The sequence below is a fragment of the Ischnura elegans genome, chromosome 3 (genome assembly GCF_921293095.1).
Source record: "Ischnura elegans chromosome 3, ioIscEleg1.1, whole genome shotgun sequence".
Classification (NCBI taxonomy): Eukaryota; Metazoa; Arthropoda; class Insecta; order Odonata; family Coenagrionidae; genus Ischnura; species Ischnura elegans.
In genome coordinates, this window is record NC_060248.1 from 12,865,901 (window position 1) to 12,888,623 (window position 22,723).

Genomic DNA, 22,723 nt, shown 5'->3' on the forward strand with positions numbered 1-22,723 from the left:
TCACTTATTTCCATGCACGGATCTATTTTCCTTTATTTCAGATAATTTAAATGCTTTAAAATAATTCAAAGGTTTATTTAAAGAAATAATCTTTTACTTTTTTCCAAAAGCCAGTAATAATGCATGCCCTTAGTAACCACGGCTATGGAATTTTGAATCGCGCCGAAGACAAGGTGTTTTGTTACATTCGTGATTGGGAGGTAATCGCTGATTCATAAAGGTTGAAATTCTAATTAGGGCGTTTCCATCGAAGAGTTACGAAACTCATGCCGATGGGAATTACGATGCCAGCCTAACCGAATCAAAGTTCTTTGCTATTAAAGGGGGACCTTCCGTGCAATTCCAAAATAATTTACGTTCCACTGAACATCGACAGGATTTTCGGACAGTTCCCAATAATTAATAAGAAATAGTAATCCATAGTTTCTTAACTCAATTTTGTGTCTCGCCAGTTAAAAATGTAATGGTAATGGTTTTTAAATTTTACGAGCAAAAGCCTCCTCTGAATACGTAGCTGGTAAGTTATTGAGTGAAAGTAATCGGTTTACTTGTGTAGAATACTTTTCAAGTAATTTTTAATTTTAGCGGTCACTTTTCACGAAATGCAATTTTTACATGCAATTTACTCCTTATGGTGAAAGAGAAATCTTTACTTTCATTGTATTCGTCACTTGCTCGTAATCGACGATTACTTTGTTGATTTCACTGGTTAACCTTGGCTTAGAGATAGCTTGGAGTCCCTTAGTACCATAATTTGCTTTTTTAGGCTCTGCTACCCTTATGCATTAGCTTACTTGTGATAGATACAAAATATATCACCCTTCATATTGTTATAGCAGTTATAATTTTATTCATCGAAATTGAAAATGTAATTAGCAATTCTAGGACACAATTAATCCAAATTATTTCACCAATATTCGACAGTTGCCAGGTTCTCTCTAGAGTGGGCCATCTCATAAGAGGTAATCTTCTCCTTATATATTTCTACTGTATAGATATCTTTTTCTCAACTTGTACGCAACCAAACTCTACAAATGAGGTACCAAAATGCACAGAATTTATCAGAGAACATGCGACGGCATATCTTACTTCCTAAATATTGCTATTGTTTCCTAAAATTGGTTTTAAAAAATGGCCCTTGATATTTCTCTTAGGGGATGAGGCGATCCGCCGTCTTGACGTCACGCACTTGCTCCATGGTGCAGAGCAAATCTTTATTTCAGGATATTTAATTGATACCAATTTAGTTTCAGATACATATTAATAATTATATTTTTGCAATATAACGCGCTTTCAATATATTATTTCAAGTTAATGCAGAAAGGTCTTGAACTCAACAAGCACTCAGTCTATGGCGAACCATTTTCTGCCTCTCTTTCTCTGGCCTTAATATTTTTGTAAAAATAGTGGTTTCCTTGATATTTTTGTAAATATTAAGGAAAACGCTAAACAAGTATTAACAAGGGATAGTGTAATTACTTCCAATTTTGTGTTTAAAGAGGTCCTCAAATCTCAATTTGTACATGAACATTCCAATTAAATTTGTACATAAGACCCTGCCTTTTTTCTACATTTTAAAATTAGAAACGCGCCTATCCCTCTGTGGAGATGCTTTGAAAAGAGCGGGGGAAGCCCACAGGGAGCGGGCTCATCACGCTCGTTGTAACTTTAATTTTACTGATTACATTTGATAAACAGTATATTGTACCCGAAATTGATTACTTTTTGTACAAATTAACTGTAATTGAGCCTAATTACTTCTTCCCATCACTTTTAGCAATACTGCTCAGCGAGTATAACATGAGCGGTCGTGAAATTTTAGTGGATCACCCAAAACACAATTCAATGACTATGAAGCCACTCCTCTCAAAGCTCGTACTTGACTTTATCAGCCAACCCCTCTTACCGAACGCCCTCCACTCAATTCCGAACTTCAGCAAATCCACCAACCCCCTTCAATACCTGTTCCAACATTGCGTCCCGCGTGAGTCAACCAGGAGTTTCCTCTCTTCGACGAACCACCACTTCCAACGCTTCCTCATCCACATACTCGTGGTATGTGAGAAGCCATCCTCCCCATCATTATCTTCTACATTATTTCTACTGTATATATACCTTTTTCTCAACTTATACGCAACCAAACTCTACAAATGAGGTACCAAAATGCACAGAATTTATCAGAAAACATGCGACGGCATATCTTACTTCCGAAATATTGCTATTGTTTCCTAAAATTGGTTTTTAAATAATTAAAAAAAAAACAAAATGAAACAAAAACCGGTAATCATTCCTGACGCTAACGGCGCACAAATTGATACATTTGTTCATTTGCAACAATATCTCGCATTCTGTAAATAACTTTTATCAAAATGCGGCGGATTCCACATTCAAGTCTCCTGGTGATACGTAAGTATGAGTCATCATGTGCGTTTAACGGAGGATAGTGTAATTACTTCCAATGTTGTGTTGAAAGAGGTCCTCTGGCCTCAATTTGTACATGAACATTCCAATTAAATTTGTACATAAGACCCAGCCTTTTTTTCTACATTTTAAAATTAGAAACGCGCCTATCCTTCTGTGGACCTGCATTGAAAAGAGCGGGGGAAGCCCGCTGGGAGCGGGCGCAGCACGCTCGTCTATCTTTGTTTCTTAAAACCAGATGAAAATTCGATTGACGTCAAATCAATGTATATGAGCAGGAGAAGACATTGATGGTAATTCTTGACGTGGTTTTTTCAACGTAAGTTTTTGCTTCAACAGTCCATCATTCAGAGAGGATGCGTTTCTTTCCTTGCATTGGATGGCCGCGCCGAACACGCGCTTAATTATGCCGAACCAGTGACTTCATTACCCACCTCAACCAGCCATTTCACAATTAATAAATTTTAAATAGTGCATATGTATCGTCGTCGGTGTTGATTCCTTTTGTGTGAAGAGGAATCTCGAAAATAATGTTTTGACAGTGACAAAGGGACATTTCAATACAAAAGTACACAAACTTTAAAAATTATAATTATTTTTATGGTTAAAACGAGGCACTACTTGCATTTTTGCTGTCGCACATCTGTGTTCGTAAATGATGCTCTCAATTTTGATTACGAGGCGTAAAAATCAAATAAATCTTCGGTGTAGTTTTCGAGTTATAAGCAAATAAATTTTACACGATAATGAGTCATTATTTGTATCATTATGGGTTTAAAATTGATTTGAACTCCAGGAGGAAGTAAAAAATTAGAACATAGAATAATATAAACGAAACGCACCTTAATATTTCGTTTTGATATGGTCGCGTGTAACACTCGAAATCAGTTTTTTTTCAAATAGTGTACATTTACGAACAGAAGAAATGAGTTACCAACTTTTTCATTGATCTGTCTCGGTGAAATTGCTTTAAAGTACAATCATATTCTAAAATTACCGTAGTTTATAAGAAAATCAGAATATAGAAGAAAACCGAGAAAAAAAGTCCCCTTCAGCATGCTGAACAACATTCTCCATCAGGCACTACAATCCACAAATGTGAACACGTCACGTGAATTACGTGCTTAGGCATCACGTTCCATTATTGAGTGGCAATCCATCGGCAACATCATAAATTTCAATCAAATCTTTTTTAAAGAAAATCAACCAATTCAGCCGTGATATGGCAAAGTTCGACACATTAAAATGAAATAAAAATAAGCCTTTACACAATCATTCACGAAAAGAGCAATCAAATTTTATCTTTGTTATTACTTACTACTTATTGTTATTTTATCTTTGTTATCATTGTTAATACTTATTTTTTGGCTGGATACGCTGGGCAAACCTAATTTTATATAATCCGGTGAACTCCCATACGGGGGGGGCGCGACTACGGCTCGTGATTCCATCAGCTAGCATTGACCATGGCCTAATTTACGGACCCCATACGTGGGCACAATATCCCGTGCACAAAAAACTCCACTGACCCCGAAGATAAATCAATCTTTCACCGTACAATCTCGAAGGGTCAATGCGGGAAAAGAGGGTACTAGATTAAGTAGTGCACGAGAGATTTTTTAACACAAAAGGAAACACGATCTTTTCATCTCGAACTACTCCCTCAAAATAGCAACGAGCATCTCAAAAACGGGTTCAAAAGTTATCGGTAGGGGCACCGAATTTTCGCGAACCGCGAAACGCGAATTATAACGCGAAATTTCCAAGGCTGCGCGAAATTCACTTGGTTCCACGAAATTTCGCGTTTAAGCACTTTTTCTGCGAATTTGGCGCGATATTTTGTACCATTGCCGATAAAAAATACTTCTAGAAACACTTCAAGGTCTATTTATAAACCGGTATCAAGAACCGATCGCATAAAGTAGGTTCTTTGCAACCGGCTCGGAACGTAGCGAGGATTTGAATTTGGCGCCCAAATCCGAAATGGTCTGCAGCGTATTCATGGCCAAAAAGTGAAAAAAAGTCTTAAAAACGCATATATATATATATTACTTTCCGATTTTATGGCGTCCATGTTTTTTTTTTGCGAGTTGCTTGCTAACTCGCGCATTTAAAGGTTCGTCAGTTTGTCGCTCTCGCCAACATTGTAACATTCTGTAGCCGCGGCCACGTAGGCCGCTTTTAAACAATCTGACTTATCGCCTGCCGCCGTCCTCAGCACGGTGACGTTCTCTCAATTGACTATAGGCCTCTATGGATGTCTCCAAACGAGTCGAATCGCGCCGTCGACGGCACGGCGCCCATTTCAATCCGGCCCGGTGATGCGCCGTCTACGAGGTGAAATATACACTATGCTACATTGAGGCCGCTTTCAGACGAAACGACGTTTCGCCGGCCGCCGTTCACGTGACATTCAGGCGGCTTTCTGACGAGACGACTCTCTGCAACGCCGTGTGCCATGCCATGGACGGCGCCCGCGGAAAATCGTTTCGTCTGAGAGTGGTCTTAAGATTGATTCATGTATATATACAGTAATTCTTCAACATACGAGCAAAATGCGTTTCGAGAGCCAACTCGTAATTTGATAAACCTATGCAAGGCGTCGAAAAGGGTGGTTATCCTGCATAATGCAACACCGCATTACAATTTTGCGTTAATTCATGGCCGCTCAGTTTATCCAGTGTCGCTGTACCGGCGTGTTGAGCAGTTTATTGTTTAGGTTATAAGAACTGTGACAGTGAAGCATGCAAATAAGTTGTCAATTAAAGTAACAATTTAAGCTAGCCACATCACAGAATGTATTTTGATCTGACTTACAAGTTACAACAAAAAACCTGGTGAAAGAACCAGTGGCTGCCTGATGTAATGAGACACATTGGTCGATCATGCATTCTTAACAACGTGTTATTTTACTTGGCAAATAAAATTATGGAGGCATTTTTTTACAGAGCTTTCCTGCTGATTAACATCTATCGTGAAATTATTTTCATTCACTTCTTGAGGTTGTTCATTTAAATTTGCCATTAATTCAGATAATTAGAACTAAGTATCGAGAATCAGTGGGGGAAAACCAGACCTGTATCTATCGAGAATTGAATTCCTTTACCCTAGTCAGCAATGCACAGTTTGGAAAAGAAAATGAATCTTCTCTTAATAGCCTCAACATAATCTGTGCAACTTTTCATGTGTGAGGTCCTGAAGCAAATAGGTTTAAAGACTAATATGAAGTCGTCATTCCTTGTATACAGTGACCCAGGGAGGAACATTATTACAGCCATGGGAAGATTATTCAACACAAGGTGTATATCGACAGCTGATGTGATGGACTTACGCACACTCGTTGCTAATGTCCCCATATTATCATTAACAGAAACTCATGAACTTCTTGGCTATTCTACTTTGAAGGATTCTGTTAGATCAGTTCAGGAAGAAGGAAAAGAATTTTCAGTACTTCCACTAATTCTTGCCCTTTAAAATGATTTTCCCCATTTTGTAGAAAATTGTGTGAAAACCCTGTGGATACCTGTGGCAAATTTAGATGCAGAAAGTGGTTTTTCCATGTATGGAAATATAAATAAAAGAACCACTGAACTTCCAAAAAATTCAGAATTAAAGTCAAGTTTGACCAATGGATCTCAATTCCAGTAAAAGAAGGATTCAGCCAATTTTAAATTCCAGAGTGTGCATAATTTCAGATGGCATATTCCAAAAAACTTTTATAGATAGAAGCAACCCATTAGGAGATAAATACACATTTGCAAGTGTTGATATAATTTTTTTGTGTTAGACCTTAAAGACATTTGTTATCAATGTAATAAGTGAAAACCATAGGCGGATCCAGAGGGGGGGGGCACAGGGGCACGTGCTCCCCCCCAGACCCTCAAAAATGTGCAAGATTGTAATATGGTCATTATCATTGCGTTGTTATTGTAATTATTGTTGAAATTATTGTTCTTGGGATAAAAAAGAATATTTATGACGAGTGAATTTTTATAACGAAACTGTATTTTTTGTGACGAAATGGTATTTTTTTTGACGAAATTGAAATTTTATGACGAAATTTTAAACCGAAATTGACCGATTTTTATGACGAAATTCACAGTTTTTATTCACCGATAATCTTTGCCTCTAGGTATCGGGTACATCTTTCTTCCGCAGAAGCAGAGGAGTCTTAAGGTTTTCCCCGATCAATGATTCAGACGGAAATTCTTCTACGTCTACATTTAAATACTACCCCGAAAGCTGCGTAAATAGGCGTGTGGCGGGGGATGTTAGGACACCAACCGTTAACATTTATAAAGGAAATACACGAAGTTCAACCTAGGATTTATCTAAATCCATTATTAACGGATTCCCATAACTATCCGTTCGGCAGAATATCTTTCTTAATTTATCGTTTCTGTCGGACCTAGAAAAATAGTGGGGTTATAATTTGATGTTTTCCGTATTGATCTGAAAGATATCTCTTCTCAATTGCTCAAGCAATTTTAGCCTAGCGCGTGGCCTCAAAGTCTCCAGCGGCTCCATGCCAAATTCCTTTAACATCTGCGTAACGTTTTCTGTGCGGCCTCATCAGTTTTGGACGATTCGGGAAGCTTTCCTTTCTATTTAATAAAGTTATGGGATTAAGTCTTTTCGCGCCTGCTTCCCTTTTTTTCTATGCATATTCAAAGTGCGGCCGGACTAGTGTGTCTCGGTGCGATCAAAAAGTATAAATATGCGTGATCATAAAAAAAATAAGTAAAGTTACTGAAATTAAGAAGTCTAAGCAGAATTTAAATTTGATCAAACCACTCATTCAGTCTTTCATCCGGGAAGCTTTGTTCATAGAGGTGAGAGCAGAGCTCGACCCGAACTAACTACCGTGTCAAATCGCCTACATTACAGTATTTACGTTTACGAGTGCAGGATTTCTTTACCCTGGGAAATGAAAGAAGTCTTAAGTTAAGCTTTCCACTGGTATAAATTCTTATCGAATGAATCGAGTTGAAATACATTGAAACAAAAAAGAGGAAATGTATCAGCAAAATTTTTGTTCTGCGTTTGGATTTCGGCATTAAAAGGCTGATAACAAAACATTATTATCCAAATTTCAATGTCAAGTTCGCCTATACTGAGCAGTATCGATGCATTTTTTTAAAATAATTTCATGCTTCTATCATCATTAGTTGGGGCTGGATTCCAGTTAGATTTCAACATGATAATGTAAACACGGAAATATCGCAACCTCATCTTCCTTATGAACCATTTGATAAAAGCCGTGACATCCGAACATCATTGGTGCTAAAAATATTTCGGTGGTCGTTTTAAGGAAGAGTACATTCACAAATTTCGCCTACCTTTCTTCTCGAACTCATCAACGCGTAGTATTTCCTCTCGAGAAAATTTGAGTCCATAGTCTTTACGAATGGAGAGAGACTGTCTACTTTTAATGCAGAGAAAATTGAATTTGTCTCCACGTTTCCTCAGGCGTCAGAAGAACTGATAAAAAGAAAAATCCTGTAAATTACTTAAAGTTTATTTCAATTTTGAACAAAATTGGCTTCTTTACTTAGTTTTTTATGATGAAAAAATTTGTGGTATCTTCCATCTCGACCACTTTTTTTAAATATCCATTAAAATATGGAATTTGAGTCGTTAGTATGAGTAATTATAAGAAACTTTCTTTTCCAAGGTTACGGCATTTAATAAATTCCATATAAAGGGATTGGAATTTTTATTATGGGTACATCATTATTACTAATTCATAGATTGATGAATTCTCCAACACTTACATTAAGTGAAGTGGATATAATAATATAATTTAAAAATACAATAGCATTATGTCTCTAGGAACCACCAAAAAAAGAAATTTTATGATATTTATTGGAGTTTAGGTCAATGTTCTAAACTCCAAGAAATATCATAAAATGTATTAAACAAGGTCAAGAATAGAAGAGGAAAAATAATAATAAAAAAGAAATCTATGAATCAACTGGTACAACATGAAACGTTGGCCAAGGATGATGTTTTAATGACTCAAACTGACGACATACACCCGCATTTTTTTATAATATTAATAAATAGTAATGATAATAAATATTATTTTACAGGAATTTAGGACTGAAAAGTCTTTTCTTACAATTTTACTCGTTTGACAATCACATACATCCATGCCATAGATGGTTGTAAATCCATCCTGGCGAGGTTCGAATCCGCGACCTTTATGTTGCCATAGAGGAACACTACGCCCGGCGCCACCGATGACGGCATAAAATAGTGGATACATAAAAACACTCTGATCCAAACGTGTCCTCTCACCTTTTTTCAATTGGGGGATTTCCCGTAAGGGGCCCTCGGGTAACCAGTGCACCACCCTGTCGAAAACAGTGCAGGAATGAATGAACAGCAAAGAACTGAAATAAACGACCGCGGAAGGATGTAGGTACCTCGCAGTCGAAGCAGGAGTTGGGGACGGAGGGAGTGTCATCAATTGCGTGCGGTGCTCGCAACACGGCGCCGCTTCTGGAGTGACAGCGTCGGAGCGCAGAACTGACCACAGGCAATCATTCCATCGGCTGACACGAAGGGGGGAAGAGGGTCCCAAGGTCATCAATCCGCTCGAAATGACCCCGGCTCACACAACAAACGAATGATGAACTTGATTTGTCACGGTGTCGAGCACGATGGACGCTGAGACGGAAGATATCGTCCCCAATGTAACGCATTATATCACGAGCAAAACACTCCTCACGCAGCTTCCGAGTAAAACACAGTGGTAGAAAAACGCGTAAGACCGGAGATTGATATTCTATCTGCAGTTGAAAACAATATTCAATTAAACAAATTAAATTAGTCATCATCATAAGTGAACAATCCTCACATATGTTTGACGCACCTTTCCATTCCGCTTTTCGATCACTTTACCTTTTCATAGCGACGTATTTATTTTCCTTTACATCCTTTATAGCCTACCCCAGTGGCGTAACTACGGGGGGGATGAGGGGGATAGAATTTAAAAAAACAATAGCATGATGACTCTAAGAACCACCAAAAAATACCTCTATGAATCAACAGACACAAAATGAAACATTGGCCAGGGATGATGTTCTAATCACCCAAAGCCTCAGAGAAATAAAAATTATCCTCAGAACTATTGTCTAGTTTTGACATATAGTAAATGTTAACATCACCTTTTAATGAAACCCAAATTTTAAGCGCCAAAATTATATAAAATGTATTTGGAGGCATGACATTTCTACAAAATTTTCCCAAACGGGGGGAGGGGGTGGGAGGTCACCCTTCCCCATCCCCCCCAAATCATATTCCTAGTTACGTCACTGACCTGCCCCAAGTAAATCATTCGGGGTCATCCCTTGCATTTGATGACGTTGCAACAATGATGAAGTTAATTCAAGGAAAGGGATACTGTGATGATCTACAGAGATGCATTTATCCCAATTTATCCATTCACGGGGGCATGTCGTGCTAAAATTAAAAGCAGCGATTCGTCCTTGAATGAAAACGCTATGAATGCGAGGTGTGACCGAAAAGTATCCGACCTTCCCCCCAGAGCACTCTATCCGCCTATTAAAGGTGTGAGCATAAAGAGTAGTCCCTGAATGCCGATGTTATTGGTTGGACGTCATGGTTCGTGCGCTGCGTGTGTTCATTTCCAACGCGTTTTTTTCGGTTCGTCACATTTGTTTATTGTTAAAAATGGTAGAAAGATCCACGAATTTTCACCATATTTTGATTCAATAATATCGCAAAAGTTGTACCGAGGCGATTTAAATGATACAGGAGCCCTTTGGGGACGAAAGTATGGACATAACACAGATAAAGGAGAGGTAAAGGTGGTTTAAAAGTGGGCGCACATCCGTTAACAGTGACCCTTGCTCTGGCCGACCTTGACATTGACGAGGAAGTCATATCAAGTCAATGCTAGTTATGTTTTCAATTTTGAAGGTGTTGTGCACCATCACTTTGATCCCAGAGGTCATGTGGCGAACAGCAAACATTAATTTGAAGTTCTGTAAAGATTGCGTGATGTCGTGAAAATAAAAAGACCGCCTTTATGGTCAAGCGGTGACTGGCTTCTTCACCATAGTAACGCGCCGGCGCATTCATCACACCTTGTGCGGCAATTTTTGGCAACTTTTGGCAAAACACAATATTATACAGCTTCGCCAGCCTCCTTACGGTCCCGACATAGCTTCCTGCGACTTATTGAGGTTTCCAAAATTTAAAATGGCGCTCAAAGGAAAGCAGTTCGACGCTTCAGAGTAATGAGACGCGCGAGTTAAAGGCCATTCCGAATATTATGTTCAAGGACTGCTTTAAGGTATTGAAGAACCGCTGGGAGCGTGTGGTTTAATCAAATGAGATCTACATCGGAGAATGACACGGCCCGGATGACGAAGAATAGCACCAACTCGGAGATACAAATGCTGGTCGGATACTTTTCGAACACACCTCATTCTTATTACAAATCTAAGATACATAAAGATTGATTTGATAAACAATTTAAGTGTTCCTCAATTTTTTTTAATAAAATGCTTTCAATACTGTTTTTATTGTGCGCTGGTTTTGATGTTATTGCAATAATGAACACTTTTCTGTGCCTTGCCTTTCCTTGCCTTATTACATTGCCTTGATGCTTAGATATTTCTGTTTGTCTGCACTGCCGTAAGTATCGGATGACAGCCCCACTAAAAGAGTGTTCTTATTGGATGCCTAATTTTATGCTATTATAGCTGATGCTTATTTCATGCTATGATTAAAGAAAATTCATGAAATAAGGTCATATAATACTATTATTATTACTACCGTAACAAACGCATTTTTTTTCAGTTTTATATTACTAACAACCCGGAACCAATGGTAAAATTTCAAAATATCCTTTAGCATTTTTCTAACGTTTCTTTCATTTTATAAATGAATCCCGGATGCTGTTTTAGTTTCCGAAAAAGTACCAATATTTGAATCTGTAACGTGACTTTATTATTTTTGTAAACTCAAAACTGCAATAAATTATGGGAAAACTGGGAAAAAATGTTAAATTAAAGCCTATTTTCTCTCAATGCCGACTTAAAAATGAAGGATGCCTTGCGAGGAATAGAAAAATTCACCCTTACCTACATGAAAAATTTAAGTGCACCACAGTCAAGGTATCAAAAGCTACGAAATTTTGAAATGACGCCTTGACCGGGATTGCAATGGCCGAGAGCGAAGCTCTATACGGAGGCATTGCGCACTCTCAATTCGTCAAAATAAAATCCCGTATCGAAGGACAGGGAAGAATAAGAGGCCCTCCAATGCAGCAATTAAAGCACGGCCGATGCGGAACGAAGTCCACTCTATTGTCAAGAGAAGACGAAATCAAATATCGACTAAAGATTGATGCGGTAATTGGAGCGTGCGTTTCTCCTCTCCATAAGATCAGTGGGTGTAAAGTGAAGCAATGGCCACGTGACCCATCAAAACACTCTACAGCACATACAAAGAACTATAAAACGCTCAAGAAACGAATTTGCTCTTGTACCATTCTCATGGACGGGAAAGTTGGAAGACATTCTTAGCTGGATTACCTTCGTGAAAATAGAAATAAAGGAATAAAACTTTGTAAGGTTCACTATTATGTACAAGCTATGTAAGGTTTATAATAACAGTGAACCTTACAAAGTTATATTTCTTTATTTCCAATATGGAGATGTTTCACAAATTCAAGCCTTAAGTTATCAGATATACTTCTTGAAAATGTTTTTCAGACTTTTATCGAGGGATTTGATGAGCACTTCAAGTACCCATGAAATTAATTGCTGTAATAATTTCTATTTTGCCGTTACAGTGCATTGTTTTTTATATTTTTGCAATAATGAGCACTTTCTGTGCATAACCTTGCCTTGATGCATAGGAAACTATTTTTGTCAGTGCAGCCGCATGTATCGGACGGTAAGCCCACCAAAAGGGTGCTCTGTTGGGGTGCCTAATTTCATTGTAGTATAGCTGATACTTATTGTATGCAACAAATAATGTAAATTGAATGAAATAAAGTTGTGTATATTAAAATTATTATTGTTATATTATGTAACTTCAATTTTTATTCCTTATTTGATTATTTTTTAAATGTTAGTTATGAAATAAAAGGGCGTGCAACAAGGAACCTCTATCAAGAGTGGTGGAGAAGCCTTATGGAAACTTAAAAAAGGAGGAGGCGGAACAACCTAGTCGGCCATAGGTATATTGAGGCATGCAGGCAATCATCGTTGGATGGCAAGAACGGAAAACGCCTGCCTCCAAAACAGCCACTTGAGGTAATTCATATCAGGGTCTCATTGCAGTAAAACATGTGATGATCTCAGGTACCTAACCGTTGAGGGAATCAAAACTCTCCCAGATGACACTCTAAGCTTTGTTCTTCGGGTGAAAAGGCGAGAGGTGTTCACCCAGCGCCAATGGGAACGAAGGAAATTAATGCCACGCATCAAGCCATCATTTTTGCAACCACTGAAAGACGGAACTCTCTAAGCTTTAATTCTATTCTCATTGAGCATCTAAAATAGATGTGCATAATATTGGAGATGAAGATCAATTGTACGCATGGAGTAAGCAATGCAAATTTTTCCAGAAGCGTAGGAGAGAAAATAAGTCTTTTAAAACCATGAAAAGGAAACGGGGCAACTTAATTGGCCACATTACACCCTGAATCAATCCATAATTTCACCTAAACATTAAAATATGGCGCACTCATAGAACTCGTGGGACTCTCTTCATTTCAATGCAATAATTTTACTTAGCTTTAAATTGTACGTCATCTTTTTAACCGTACCGCAAGAACGGCGGCAAAATCCAAATGAATTACCAAAAAGAAAAGAGCACACACCACTGCGCTACACAGATAGATATCCGAGGTATTCCAGAGACAAATTTACCTCGAGGTATCTGAATTTTGGAAAGCTAAAAAGGCACGGTTTTCGGTCTAGGGGAAATGTATCCATAAGTTATACATGGTCAGGGATGCCATCTTACAAAAAATATTGGGGGGGCGGGAAATTTTATAAGTAGAGAGTTTTAAGTTTTCTAAGCATTAGAACCCTGATAACGCGAGATTCGCGTTATCAGGGTTCTAATGCTTAGAAAATGTTGAAAATCGACACGCCTGACACATTTTTTCCTCACGCCCATAACGAGTTTTTCGAGGGGCCTCGGGCCCCCTCAGGCCCCATGGAGTCGGCGCCACTGTACATGGTAAATTAAAATTTGGATTGGCTTGACTCACCCCGTGGGCCACACGTGGTTCTCCATCATCATGTAGTAGTCTTCGTCCGAGATGCAGTAGTCGTTGGTGCAGTGGGACGTGTTCATGTAATAGGACCCGTTCTCGTCGTCCATGGGGTCGAAGCCCTCGGGCCCCACCCCGTGGCCCTGGTGGGGCCCCTCCACGTCCACCACGTCCTCATCGAGGCTCTCCGAGAAAGGCGCCAAGCTAGGCGCCGGCCCCGGCGCCCGGGGAGACGGCGAAGCGAGATGATCTTTGGACGACGCGTCGGAAGAACTCCGCGTCTCGTTCTCTTCCACGGCGCGATCTTCGAAGAGGGAGAGTTCGGAGCCGTTGAGGGCCATTGGCGAGAGGGCGGCCGGGAGAATCAGGGGATCCGCCAGGGCGTCAGCGCCCGGCTGCGGCGGCTGTGAGGCTGGGAGTTCCGCTCCGCCGATGGCGGGTGGTGACAAATGTTGATGGTCGCCCGTGGTGTCGGGCGGTGGAGGCGCCCGGTCAGCGGCCGCAGAGGGCGGTGGTTGGCGCAGGATGGATGGCGCACCAGGGGGTGGGATTAGCACCAGGAAAACGATGAGCAGGAAGGTGGGAGGGGGCGAGGGTTGGCTCGACATCTTGGTGGGAGAAGATTCTTACAGACTCCGAGGGATGTCCGTCCCTAGAGGGCTTTCTTTCTCCCCCAAAGTTCCTTCGAAACTTGCAAGGGGCGCAACTCTTGAAAGAACAAATTTCCCCCGACCGATTACTTAAAAAGGGGTCACAACCCCCCCAAGGGATGATCAGCACGGCAAGAGGAAGAATTTTCGCCCTCTGCCGCGTCTTGCGGTTATCCCCGAAACCCCTCAAGGCCAATTTCTCAAAGTGGGGAGCACACGCTCAAAGGGGGGCAGTCTCCGCTGCAATCACAGCTCCCCTGGCGGGCGTCGCCACCGCCACAGGGCCGGCCACCACAAAAGACACTTCACCTCCCACAATCCCTCTTCCCTACAATCCTCCTTACTAGTCAGCTTAATTATTTTACCCTGATACTCTCAATCAACTTCATACACCCCAGAGGATCCTTCTTGATGTTCTAATTGTATGACACTGGCGAAATTTTTCAGAAAACACGGCAGATTTCATACATTAAATATCTATCTAACCTTCCCCCTCTATAAAAACACTCCTAGCGCAATAACTGAGTAGTTTAAAGTTGTTCTGAGGGCGTCAACATTTCCTCTATCACCCTTCCTTCCTTCTGCAACCAAAGATGCACTTGATCTTCCTTGATGGGGACAACCCCCGATAGGGCGAGATGACTACGTCAGCGAAAAGCGAAAAATTCATCTCCGAATCATCACACGTGTCAGAACGCCGCGAGCGACCAATCCGGAGAACTCCTCCAATTTTTTTTTGCCGAACACTATTTTATTTTCGTTCCTATATTTTTTTCTCTTCCCTTCCGTCCACAAATTCTGCCAGGGGCGGTGGCTCCTCTACCCTCTCTCTCTCTCTCTCTCTTGAACCACCCCTGAAGCGCTGACCCGATATTTTTTTCAGTCGCACTCGGTCAAGTTGCGAGCCATGAAATAATATTCTCCTCCTGCTTTTCAGCCCGCTCAGTCTTTCTTTTTTATCTCTCCCACTGCTCTTCCCCTGCCTAAGCCAACCCAACGAGCGGATACTTTGAAAGCATTCGCTATTTTTCTAGTCTATTTTACCTCACACCGCTATTTTTTCACCTCCTTCAACCTCTTCCTCCGACTCTGTCAAAAATTTACCGTCTCCTGTTGACCCCCAGGAGAGAAGTAATCCTGTCTTTTCCCTCTAGCGACGCCTCCTTATCGCCTTGGGGCGCCTCTGCCGTTTTACGGTCGACGGAAGGAAAAGAAGCGGATTTGAGAGAAGTAAGTCTCGCCGAGAGGATATGAAGGAACGATTTTGGACAGTTCATGAAATTTCTGGTTCAAATGAGACCGGAGGATACGACAGGTCAGTCATTCTTTCCCACGACAAATACTTCGTCCCACATAACAACAGCAGATGCATAATAAAATCATGCAATTCCATGAGGTGGTAGTTGACAAAATAAACTTTCCGCCACCCAAATTATTTTTTTTTCCTTCGAAGATAGCGATCGGAATTGACGGCCTGATTCATAAACTTTAAGTCTCCCAAGAATTTTGACGATCTTCGCGTTCTTTCAACAGTACAGAAGTCTGAAGGAATTCAATGTTTAAAAAATAACTCCTTCCGTTGAAATCAATGTTGATTTGGTCCTGCGCTATGCAAATTCTGCAAGCTGCGCAATTCTCCAAATGTGCCACGCTGCTATTTACTTTCCAATTTCTCAAATGCCGAATGAAAGAAAGCACTTCCTAGACACTTGAGAGAATCCAATTCAATTTTTAAAATATTAATTCGTAAAGGCAAGAAAATGAAGCCCACACGATGAAACACAACAGGCTAATATTCTCAAATGAACACCCTCGCACATAATAATAAAGAATACAAATTCTTAAAAGAAATAGGATAACATTTCACGAATGAAGTTAAACCACACAGTTTTCTCCCAATTTCAAGACAGACCGTGGGATCCTGCGTCAACGCCTTCCCAACACGAACTCCAACTCGAAACACCGCACCAAAGGTGTTTACTTCCAAACAGCTCGAATAACTGCGAACGCAAAATGTATTTTCAAGAGCAAAACGATCACTCGGAATGTTCCCAATACCGATCAAGTGCCTGAGAACGGCGAAAAGAGCAGAGCTCGGTTTAAAAAAAGCCACTCGTCAACAGAATCCAAAATGGAGAATGTGTTTCCGAAATGATCGCAATTGCGAAACAACTTCAAGCAGTCCAATATCGCGAGTCAATGAATCACTCACTTCCCAATAGAGTTCCCGCACTTTCCCAGTCAGACATTCTTCGCAATTTTTACCGACGGTTAGTTAGAGCTGACGCGGCACTTGCGAACACGACTCGCTACTAGACTAACAGAAATACGCACAGAAAATTCTACCTTCGGCAAAAAATTATTTCAGAGCGAAGAAAGGTCCAATGGGGAAACAAAACTTAAAATTTCCCTCAACAAGTTGGGATCACTTTCGGAACTTTTAACATCAAATCTTTCATACGTAGTCTTCCACAGCAGGGTTGGTTTCCACAGCCGCTTAAATAATTCTCCAAGCAGCAAGTACAGTCCAAAAAGAGTGTCACTCAAATTTGGGTACGTCAAAACACGTCAAGTTCTGCAAGAGCGATGATCTTAGTCTATCCTCTTGATCGAACAAGGCAGACCGTCTGTAGCCAGCTTGGTTACCAATGAACACTGAAGTTATTCTCCAAATAGCAATATCTATTCAGAGCATATTACGTTCGTGAACCTCATAATCGTCACTTAGCCACCTTAAGCAGTCCGTCTCAGTGTAAGGATGGCTGCAATCCACTCTAAAATAGCTTTCCGGTAATAGTATCAGTTCAGGGGATAGTATTCGACGATTCAACAAACTGCCAGTGACCGCTGGTGGGATGGGCTCCGCACTTTCCGGTCGCCTCTTTGACCAACCTTGCACGGCCGTCTCAACCGCCGACACTTTTCCTCTCCGCCTTTATTTTCCGAAGGAAATAAAAAAAGGTTAGCCTTCCTTTCAACTCCCCCCTTCTCACACACAAGCACAGCACACACACGAGGGTGTAATTATTTTTTCCACCTCCTTGCGGCGAGGGAAAGACTCAGCTTCTTTGGGCCGATTATCGTTTGTTTTCCCTTGCCGTCTTTTCAATCTTTTTTTTTTTCCTCCTCCGCCTCCTTCCTCTTACTATTTACGGGAACACTCAAGTATTAGTCGGGTTCTGAGCTGCGGTCAGCGAGTCTTTCGCAGCCGGCGTGGCGAAAAGTAGCGTCTCTCCTCTCCCAACTCCGCGAGATGAAGGAAAAAAAATATGAATCACGGCACGGCGAACGAACGAGCTATTTGTTTACACGCGCGCGCGCGCGCCACACCACACCACTCGGTGCCGAAAAATCTTCAAACGCGGCTGGCTCTATCACGGACGTTCGCGCGCGGCGCTCGCGAGAACGACACTGACTGACTGCCTGGCGGCGGCGGCCGCACCTCCTGCGGGGGGAACGCAGACTCGGCAATCGGTGGAAAAGGCGTGGTCGAAAAGGTCCGTACCGCGGGAAGGAGTGCGGGAAGAGAGGCGGCGAAGGTGGCGGCTTCCTCCGCGGTCCCTCGCCGAGGCACTCACGCCGATGGGCTGGGCGAACGGACACACGCGAGCGATCAACGAACACGGGCTCCCACGATTAGGTATCGCGGGATACAACTCGATGAATTAAGATTTTTCAAGATCAAATATATATAAATATATGAAGTGGAACCCCACAATATTCTCCCAAATTCACCGTGGGAATTTTCGTCGACTACTTCCCAACGTACCTACACTCGATCGAAACCCCACGCGTGAAGTTCACTTCCTAACAGAGGAGTTGACTGCGAAAATCAAATATAGATGTTTTCAATAGCAAATTGATGTCTCGGAATTTTCCCTGTACGTATCAAGTCACTGAACACGGAAGGAACTGCAGAGGGCTTGAAAATCTTGATGAATGTGCCTTTTTTTTAAACTCCCGATTAAGAGGAAAATCCGAAACGGAGGTTGTTCATGATGGGTAAACAAATGAGCGTTAAACCTTCCCGTTCATCGGCTTGCTTCGGGAGAGTCGTATTTTTCGCCCAATTGGATCGTTCGCTCACCGGCGATATTTCGGAGCACTTGCAAACCACGTTCCCCTCCCTCCTATTCACCCTCGCACGCGAAACGGTCAAAAAGAGCTGAAAGCGATCGTCGGCTCATTCGCACGAGGCAAAACCACACGCATTTAAGCGCTCCTCCGATTTCGACGCGGACGGTGCGTGCCCTTGAAGCTGACTGATTCGGAGACCGAAACCAACCGATAAAAGGTGAATCATGCTATTACCAATCAGAGCGCTCTTATCGTCTAACGCAGAGTGGATGTGTATCTTGGAGAGATTAATCAATCTGAATAATCGATTCCAATTTTTTGCCAAAATTTGAAAGGGGGAGGGGAGAATGTACAAAAAACGCTAAACGGACTCTTAAAAAATCGCCGTCATCACTTCGTTTGCCCAATTCATTCCATCTCGGTAAGAACGGAAGAGAAATTTGGAAGAATTCATCCGACGTTCGCTACATTCTCAACAACCTCGACTGCTGGCTTTTAGTATATGACCGCGCGTGATGATTCTCGCCCATCAGCATCCCCTCTCCAGCCCAACCATTCAGGAGGTTATTAATAATCTCACTCCCGAAAGCGAAGCGTCATATCATTGCAACCCAAAGCGCGGAAAAGAGTGATGACTGCGGTAAACAGTTGGAGAAAGAAAAGGAATGAAAGGTTAAAGCTTCGAGGATCAAAAGCAGATTAGGAGGGATAGATAGATATTTTTTTCGAGATCTTCCGGCAGTCAAAAACTGTCAGAAAAATGTATTCCTGATCTTCGAGCCCCGCGTCGAAAAGTTGTTCAAAGGGCGGAAAATTTCTCGAGCGCGATGTGTGTCACGTGAAGAAATAAAACTCCGAGACTCTTGACAAGAGGTTGTGGATCAACAAGGAGAGGGGTACGAGTGTCCAGCCGCCGGCTACACTGGGTTTTCTTTCTCTCCCTTCTCGCCACGGCAAATGGAAGGCTCTCTCTCCTCAGACTCAACCGCTGTCGCTGTCGATGAGGGTCATTCGCTCCCGAGAAGTCAAAAGAGTCGATATCCCGCCAGAGGGAGGCAGATGCGGTTTGCGGGACCGAAAAATCCAGAGGCGCGATTTACACGGGGATGAAAAGGGAACGGGTTGGTAGAGAGAGAAAGGAAAAACAGCACGTCCCTTTGCGTCGCTCGACCCCTTGGCAGGGGTTGACCCTAGTCTATATGGCCACGAGAGGGCGGTGGAAGTTATAGTTTCGGAGCAGACGATAAAAGGATTGAATCGGGACGTTCAATTGCACCGCAAGTTGGAGAATATGTCCCTTTAGAGTGCAGACACGACAAGATTAAAAAAGTGAAAAACTAAACCAACAGGTAACACCCAGAATAGTGGAGTTCTCGCATAAAAGTGAGAAACCAAAAGGTTAAATCTTTCCCCCAGAGACACGCGCACTGAAGTTCTTACGTAAAAGTTCTTCGAGTTTTGTTTTTTTTTTTTATCTTCACGTGCGATAACCTGGAGAAAATGGCCCACGGGTACAACTTTCCAGACGTCACGAAATAGTTTTTTTGTCGTAATTTTTTGCCTTTCAAGTCGTAGCAATATTAAACTCGAGGAGAATTAAAGAAGAAGGAAAAAAACTGATGGGAACAGAATCCTTTCTTTTTTTTCTTCCTCGCCCTCGAAAACGATTACATAGTTTCAAAAAAAATGACACAAAGACACAAACACAGATAAAAGGGAGACGAGAGAAACTCTTGTCTTTTTCCTTCACGGACACTTGCTTAGAGTTAAACTATGCGGTGTGTTTTTTTAGTTTGATTCAGCAACGCGAGAGACGCGGTTGTGTGAACGGCGGCGCGTAACAGAGGCGATGGAAACTACACGGGGGTCGGCTGTTGGTCCACACGCCGCGCGGATCCAGCGCAGACTGAAGCGGACTGCCTCTGGCGATGAAAAGGGAGGGGGGCGGGGAGATAAGGGTAGGTGGGTGGGGGTTGGAGGGAGGGGGGAAAAGGGGGCGTGCCGCCCTCCATGCAGAATGATGGGAAGCGAAACGGGGTGCGGTAACGAGAGAGGATGAGACTCGTACTTAAGGTTTGCCGAAAGCACGCGGTACATCCCCGTTTTGCATCTCTTTTATCTCGAGGTGAGCTGCAATGGAGGTGAATTCTGTTATTTGGGGAGAAACTGGCGATGGTAGAAGCTAGAAATAAATTATGAGAAGAACAGCCTAGGGAGAATAGGGTAGTTTCCTTCATCAAAAAAACGAAAGGAATTGATTGCGATTCGTTACTCACCATTAGTGTATTCATAATATTCAAATTATTTGCTTTTAGAATTCCCAGTTTAGACGAATGGCAATGGTCAATTTTAACCGCATTCGATAAAGGACAAATTAGCGCCCATGCGATTCGATTACCAATGCATGCATGAGGCAAAGAGCTGAGGGAAACATGTCTTAATAATTACCTATTAAAACTGGCTAAGGTCGGAAAGTTTTCCTTGTTTGATAAGGTATTAATAATCCTTATTTAAGCCAAGCGCTACCAGCTAGCAGGGTACTCTGCTACCTGCTAGCAGCCTGCATCGCAACGGCGCACACATACACGCCCCAAGGTCACCTCACACGGCGACAGCGGGAACCAGAATGACGCCACACGGACTTTTCCCAGCATTCATACTCAGCCGTCGCGTTTTCGCGCGCTTGAAAATTTTCACTTTTCGTTTAATCGCGAAAAATGGATATCGTCATTTAAATATCTAAATGCGTGAAATGCGCACTCCAGGAGTAATAATCTTTCGAGATAAGCAATAAAAAAATAATAGTGAACCACCCTATTCCACCAAAAGAAAGATCTCCTTATTGTCAGAGCATAAAAGTAAAGGAAAAACGTATGAAAAGTTGCATCCAGAGTGTCCTTCGGTAGTGAGGCATTTACAATGATAGTAGCAGAGATATCAAGGGCGGAGACATTGGAACTGTGGTGCTACAGAAGAATGATGAGGATTAAATGGAACGACTGAATAAGTGTGATGAGGGAGTCCATAGAGGAGGAGGAGAAATGAGAAGCCTCTCGAAAATCGCGATATGAAGGCGGAATAACATAAATGGCCATATCTTGAGGCTTGAAATTAGGAGAGGACGTTAAAGTCTGTGTTTGAAGGAAAATTGCTAATCATGCGAGTTAGGGGACGGGAAATAATAGGATTTATCGATGGAATTAGAGGAAATGGGCCTTATTCTTGTCTCAAAGGAAAATTGCTAACGAGAGGAACGCGAGATGCATGACTAATGGCAGTCACATATCCGGATGATATTTCAGTGCGCTTCAGACAAATTTAAAGAAAATAATGTGGAGTAATTATATTGCGGAAAATTTGGTGCCGTAATTCAAACGTGTCAGCGATAAACACAGTCTCGTGCACTTAAAGAGACTTTGGCAACACTCATGTCCCAAAAGTTTGGATTCAACGGTTTATTTGATTGTATCGCCACGAGATATTTCACTAAATCTCATCGATAAAGACCAGCAACTCATATGCAAAATTAAAGGGGAGAAGTTTTTATTTATCCTTTATCTCCGTATTTAAAATTAAGAAAAAAACAATTTTCCTTTCCTACAATCTTTTAACTCCTTCACCTTCAAAACAGACACCCACAAGCCAATCAGAAGATTCCATCACACGGAACCTAAATTTTTTTTCCACGGGCCCTGACACAAAACTGAAAATTTACACAAACCTTTTATAGCTACAATATCAAGAAACTGGAATCCACTCCCAATAGCAGCAAAAAGAAACGTGCCATTCGGAGAAGAGCTTCTAAATAAACTTATTTAAATCAATATCTTCGAAGTGTGACGATGAAATAGGAAAATGACGAGAGAAGTATAATGCACCTTGAGATAGGTGAATTGACACTTTGAATACCATTCTAGTTCTACCTATCGATTTCAATTTTACTAATAAAAAAATGTTTCTTTTTCTTCTCCATTTATAAATAAATTCCTATTTTGTGCTAATAGTTCATGTTTAGTGAAACGTAAATCGGACAATGATAAAAGATATGTGGTGTATGAAATGTAGGAGTTGAGTGAAGGATGTATAGTTTGTCTTATTTTTGTTTTTTCCAATGCATGTTGAATGTTGCATAATGTAATATTATCTTGTACAAAATGTGTGAAAGGCCAGATATTGACCTACGACAATAAACGCATGCTGTTATTATTATTATTATCATTACTCAGAGACCTTGACCGCATTATTATACAATCTCCTGAACAATATCTGGACGAACGCTTTCGAAAATTTTGTTCGTTACGTAAGATCAACA

General features: G+C 41.4%; 1 protein-coding gene across 1 annotated transcript in view; it reads right to left on the reverse strand.

Annotated features, from left to right (window-relative positions):
* The window catches only part of LOC124154914 (prosaposin receptor GPR37-like), a 139,873-nt gene extending 119,626 nt beyond the window's left edge, over positions 1-20,247 (reverse strand). The window contains exon 1 of the mRNA XM_046528686.1: positions 13,682-20,247. Coding sequence (XP_046384642.1) covers positions 13,682-14,292 — 611 coding nt within the window. The 5' untranslated portion in view covers positions 14,293-20,247. The remainder of the gene's footprint in view (positions 1-13,681) is intronic.
* Positions 20,248-22,723: the final 2,476 nt, after the last annotated feature.